A 6,241-nucleotide genomic window follows, 5' to 3' on the forward strand; every position below is an offset into this window, starting at 1 on the left:
TGGTTTCAGAGACACGGGTTCAGTATGGAAAGATTACCCCCCTTCCAATACTCTCTTGAGGCTCCATCACTGGCAATTACACGAACGGAGATTACTAAAATCATCCGTCAGGATCTTATACACTTGGATACTAAGAGAACATGGGTAGACCCTACACAAGAATTGGGCACAAGATGGCCGACTACAAAGAAAACTTCCTATAGCTATCTGAAGATGGATTTGTGATTCGCCCGAGCTACATGGATACCCACCTATCTCATGGTTTGAGATGTGCTATTGGTCATATTCGTACATCCTCACACCATCTAGAAATTGAATTTGGCAGATTTAGGGGAATCCCACCTAAGAGCAGAATTTGCAAGTTATGCGGAATGGAGCCGGAGACAGAATTACACTACATATGCCATTGCACCGTATACTATGAGATACGTGGGCATTTCCATTGCCTATTTAAAGAAGGCTTTGGACCTCTAGAAAGAGTCATGTAATACCAAGATCAAAGATGCTTAGGCTTGTACCTACTGGAACTACATTGGCACAGGGATAATCTAATGAGAAGACAAAGAGCACTACAACCTCAGAGGCAGATCACAGATTTCTTCGGATCGAGAGAAGCAGGAGTGGAAGGAGAAGCAAGAGGCCAGCAGCCAGCACAAAGGAGGACCCACATTCATACCAAAGGCACCCTCATTGACAGGGCGATTGAGCTTAGGAAATCGAGACGACCACGACCGAGATGCAGAAGCACACTTCACCGGAGGAGACTACAACAAAGGATTAGAAGCATTCTAGCCAGACACGCAGAATGCTCCTAAGAAGTTTATTTAATACTTTGTATTTAGTTTTTCACACTCACACTTTTCACACTTAGTACTTTAGTACTAAGGTACCCAGACATGGTAACAGATTCACCACTTTTGTATCAGTTTGGTCTCATAGGTCATTCTGGCCTTTTGAAGACGTTAATATAACATTTCATTTTATTTTCATTTCTCTCTCTCTCTCTCTCTCTCTCTCTCTCTCTCTCTCTCTCTCTCTCACACACACACACACACACACACAACATTTATGGGGAAAACACTCTCAATTTCCATGGTTGGATTAAAGAATAAAAAATCTAGGCGTTTTTTGTCCAACAAGATGAAAAGTTAAAGCAATCTACTTAAGATGATGAGAGAGAATGTGTGGTCACCTAGTTAATTCCCCTACTAAACATCATAAATAGGAACAAGGTGAAAAGTCATGGTGGCCCACATAAGATCTCTTGAATACTCTTATCAAAAATAGGGGAAAACATTTATTTATGTGGCCCTATTCAACAAGCCTAATCCAATGGCCCACAATTGCTTGTAACAACCTTGATCCACAATTGCCCTCTTGAGTTCCGAGGATTTTCGAAAGTGTTATGTAGGCCAAAAAAAATTTGTTTCCTATCATTAAATTTGCTATGTGATACTATCAACAACCTTCATCCAACTCTCCTCAATTGCTCCCAAGAGTTCCACAAGTTCCCTGAGGCCTTACTTTTGTAGGCCAATTTTTTTTGTTGCCCCTCATCCCAAAACAAGTGTCAAGTATATGTCACAATGGCATACCTAAAACAATGCCTAGTTGATTGCCCCTCTTACAAGAATAGAAAGCAAGAAAATTTGCCATCAGTAACTTGCCATGTGGCTCTAGCTGTGGGCAATCTTTATCCAACTGTCCACTATTGCTCCAAAGAATTCCATGCTTTACCAACTCCAAAACCCTCATCACCATGCAGCTCGACAGAAAGGATCTGCCCCAAAAAGCACCTGAACAGTTGAAGGCCGATCAAGTGACGTAAGCTTTAACTTTGTATTGGCTTGGCAAGAAGGAAGGCTCGTTCCCTTCTCTCGTGTGACAACTTGGCAACACATCAATATAAACACTTGGCAGCGCGCTTTTGCACATTGCTCACATCGGTAACGTCGCCATAGATATACTTGGCAGTGGTATTGAGTTTTCTTGCACATTGCTCACATTACAGGAATGGCTGTACCTGTAAGCAAGCTTTCAAGAGCAAGATCAACAGCATCATGAAAGGTGGTACCAGAGCTGTTATGGTTGGTTGATGATAGAGCATAAACTATATGTGGGACCATGTTGATGATCTCCTCTTGCATGCGGTGGACACGTTGTGTGTCATTTGCGATGCTTGCGAGACTGGCAAAGATGTCCACTTTGCCATGAATGACATCATCGCCATTAAAAAGGACAGAGTAGAGGCTCCCATTTTGGGGCAGGTGCCACAGATATTGATTATAAGCAGAGGATTCAGTGAACAAGACAGGGATACAACCAGCTAACAAGCTGTCAAAGATGCCTTTCCTAGTGGGGCTATCCCCAGAGGGTTGAAGACAAAATGTGGAGCTTAGAAAGAGGGCATTTACATGCTCAGGGTTGCGAGCACAATCGAGCGTGCCAGAGTTTCCATCTCCACATTTGTATTCTTGACATGTGTTAGCACCAACCTGGTTACATTGCGTGGCTAGCACCACTCTTAACATCTTGGACCACTCAGTCCCCCTCGATGTTGACCCTATGAAGCTACTCAATAGCTTGCTCCTCTTACTCATCCTTTCTCTTAGCTTCTCCTGAAACATTAATTGAAACCCATGAATGGGTGTATAGCATTTGAAGGTAGTGAGAGTGAGATGTACATGATGGAATGCCAATAGTATACTTACACACATATAATTAGCTTTTGTCAATAGTAGCTTGTTCAAATGAATAGTGTAGATGGGTGATACACACATAGATATATAATGATACACCACGCAACGAGCGCACACACAGTCCTTTCCCTAGTAGCCTTGCTGATGGAACAACCTTTTTGTCGTGTCGACATCTCTCTCTATATGATACAATTTACAGACACCAACCTGATCCTAATGCTCATTCCCAAGCTTAGCATAATGAGATTCATGAAGCTAAATGCAAATACATCAATCAGAAAAATGAACAATCTTTAGTTACCTGCCAAAGCTCCACATCTGACGACGAGGAAGGGTGGAATGATGTAGGATAAGGAATGGCAATCTCATTAGAGGCCCAAGGCCTCCTTTCAATCAGTAGCATGGTGACATTGCTTAGCTCTACTTGGGAGAGGAGCGAACTACCCCAACCTTCGGCCACCTCCTCCAATCTACTAAGGTCCCATGAAATCCTTCCCAACACCATAAAATGCTTCTTGATCCCTTGAAAATTTTTCCACACCTCATTTCCACTTAGCCACCCAATGAGGCGCTGTGCTAATCGATCTCGAGTCGCCAAGTGTGGTGTGAATAATGTGAATGCAGTGTCCAATGCCGCATAGTAGGGTATATAGAAGGCACTGGCTACCTCCATATCCTCAGTCAAGCAAGGGTACCCCTTTCGTAATCTTTCGTGGAAGATGACTTCTAATGAGAATTGCTCAGTTCTATACCATGCATGTGGAGGCTCCAATTCTATCAAACTATCAATATTTGACTGATTAAGGTAAAATGAGTTATTTGGAATGGATGGACCATATCCATTGTTGTTCAAATTCCCACAGAGAGGAACCCAAATGCCAGTTTTCCTTCCACATTTCTCGACTAAATCATCATTAAACTCAGGGGGGAGCTTGTACAAATAGACGTACTTGCCTTCACAATTGTGATGATTCTGTGACTTTTCTTTCTGTGAATGTAAACCCTCACTCTTTTGGGGTTTGGGGTCATCCTTCGATGGTGGACTTTGTAAATGATGGGATGCGCTGATCTTCGGACGACCATCCGACTTCGTTGTGGGTGAGCGGCTGGCAGGGCCAGCGATGCTGGCTTGGTCATATGGTGAGCGCAAGGCCGGGGTATCAAGTTGGCGACTTCTGAGCAAGTTGAGGTGGCCGTTAACATGTTGATTTGAAAGCAAGGAAGGGTCATGCTCACCACCTTTGGAGATGTAGAAGCTCAACAGCACCAGTGCCATTAGAGATGATACTAGCACTCCTAAAAGGATCCCTACAAAGTCCCTTCTCTCTTGTTGCACCCGAAAAATGTGCAAAAACTGCATCCAGAACTTCGAATGCATCATGGGATCGAATCCTGCCTATGTATTATATAATAGTTTATGCCCAAGAAAAGAAAGGCAGTGAAGATTACAAACAATGAGCAATATGCAAGTTTATAATTATGAACAAGGCAATGAAGAATCCAAATGATGAGCAAGAGATATTTGGACAAGGGAAATAAAACTAGAATGAGTGGAAATGGGTAATTAGACTATAATTACAATGTTCACGTGCAGATAAGGATGATCATGGCAAATTTGATCATGACATTAATCACCATAGCCAGCTATAAATCAGCAGGCTTCTCAGTACGCGCCACACACACTGGCGTAGCCGACCGCTATATTGTTCATATCATCGCCGGTGGGCAAGAGTCCTCCTACATATACATATTTTCCATGGCTGACTTGCGTGCTGACGAAGCGGCAGAAAGTATTCCCTCGTTGATGAATCAATCAAAAGACCAAACAACGGCACCTACAACGGGGACTTATGCAGGGGAAGGGGGAGCTTTAATGGCGAGCTTGATCAATTTGGCAGCCGAGTTGAAGTGGGCTGCAAAGAGCTCAATAATAAGACGCTCGCACAGAAGAGAAGGCGGGTAAATTCGCAAGAGGCGCGTACCGCTCTTTAGCCGGCTTGGTATGCCGACAAGCCCTTCCCTTTGACAATGTCGAAAGGGAGAAAGACACACTAGAATACTTTCCTAAACCAAAGTTTATTCCAAATGGACGGAAATGCTTTATTCCACGGAGGGAGAGGAGAGAGAGAGTGTCCACCCTAGCAAGCCTCACCTCAGTGGCATGAGCTTTGGGCCCATGAGGTTTGGGCCCAGAAGGGATCTCGGGCTCAAATTTGGAGGCGCGGAGTGGCTTTGATCTCTATCATCGGATTGTCACGATGAACTAGGAGTGAAGTAGGGTGAACTAGGGGTAGGTTAAACTCAAAGTGGATTCAGGGCGTGAACTATGATAGTGTATGTCTGTTGTGTAGACATGGTCACCAACGCGCACTAGCGTGGCGGTAGGGCTTTCGTGTGGTAACCAAGAGGTTTGGATTTGATCGACGCCTCACAAGACCGGTGAACCAAGGGTGAACTCGGGGCTAAACTGAGAGTGAACTCAGGGTGCCATTTTCGCCCTTAGTTGTGAGACATGACCTTGTGCCATATAGTGATGAGGCTACTATGACATTGAGGATGCCAAATGCTACGCACTCTTGTGCACAACTCTCCCCCCTCATCATCTTGTTGCACCATCCACCTTTGGGAGTAAATGTGATCCTTATCGCTTGCACCTCTTGTGGGTTAATTGCCCTCCGCAACCCTCAAGTTTGTCGCCATCCTAGTCGATGCATTCTCTGTTTTACGTGTTGATTCTTCATTTATGTGTGCATGTGTGTGTGCAAGCATTTGCACGCTTGTGTTTTATGAGTACTCGAGGGAATTTGCACCATGTAGAAAAGGACTTGTCACCTATGACAAAAGAGGGAAGTTTAACCTCTCATCGTATAAAATAAATATGACTCCCATTTTAACGCTTCTATAGTTTGCAATTCAAAAAATTATTGCATCGTATGGGAGAGCCTCTAATACCACTAGTAAAACGACGCCTCCTTCAGCGGCCGCATGGCCCCTCTTACCCTCAAAGCCCTTCCTCCTCACAAATTTCATAAAGCAAATCAAGGAAAGTACTCTCTCTCTCTCTCTCTCTCTCTCTCTCTCTCTCGCTCGCTCGCTCGCATCGGCTAGATCTTTACAATATCTTGGGAGAGTTTCCTACGACATTAAAACTCTCTTCTTCTTCTTCTTCTTCTTCTTCTCTCTCTCTCTCTCTCTACTTTTGATCTCATAGATCATAATGGCCTTTTGGAGGCATGGATATAACATTTTGTTTTGTTTTGTTTCATCTCTATGCAAAGGCATGTTTCATCTTTCCAAAAAGAAGGCTAAAAATAATAGTATGGCCAGTCGCCTTCGACAGCCTCTGTGTTGAATTTTTTAAATTTGAGAGGCATGTTGAGAATTTCCATAAATTAGAGGGGTGTTTTGGTGAATTTCAATGAAAGGGCCGTCTGGTGCTCTCTATTGTAGCGCTGATCTCTCTCTCTCTCTCTCTCTCTCTCTCTCTCTCTCTCTCTCTCTCTCTCTCTCTCTCTGGCGGACATCAGACGGCCATCGGCAAT

At 43.9% G+C, this 6,241-nt stretch overlaps 1 protein-coding gene across 1 annotated transcript; it reads right to left on the minus strand.

Moving 5' to 3' along the window:
- Positions 1 to 1,235: 1,235 nt before the first annotated feature.
- Positions 1,236 to 4,714, minus strand: LOC147463814 (putative xyloglucan galactosyltransferase GT15). The gene is made up of 2 exons (XM_086491287.1): positions 3,001 to 4,714; positions 1,236 to 2,618 (listed from the first exon to the last, which is right to left on the minus strand). The coding sequence occupies exons 1-2, from the start codon at positions 4,078 to 4,080 to the stop codon at positions 2,001 to 2,003; spliced, it is 1,698 nt and encodes a 565-aa protein (XP_086347413.1). The 5' UTR covers positions 4,081 to 4,714; the 3' UTR covers positions 1,236 to 2,000.
- Between the last annotated feature and the right edge of the window lie 1,527 nt (positions 4,715 to 6,241).

Source organism: Adiantum capillus-veneris, chromosome 2 (genome assembly GCF_014529385.1).
Source record: "Adiantum capillus-veneris isolate H3 chromosome 2, ASM1452938v2, whole genome shotgun sequence".
NCBI lineage: Eukaryota > Viridiplantae > Streptophyta > Polypodiopsida > Polypodiales > Pteridaceae > Adiantum > Adiantum capillus-veneris.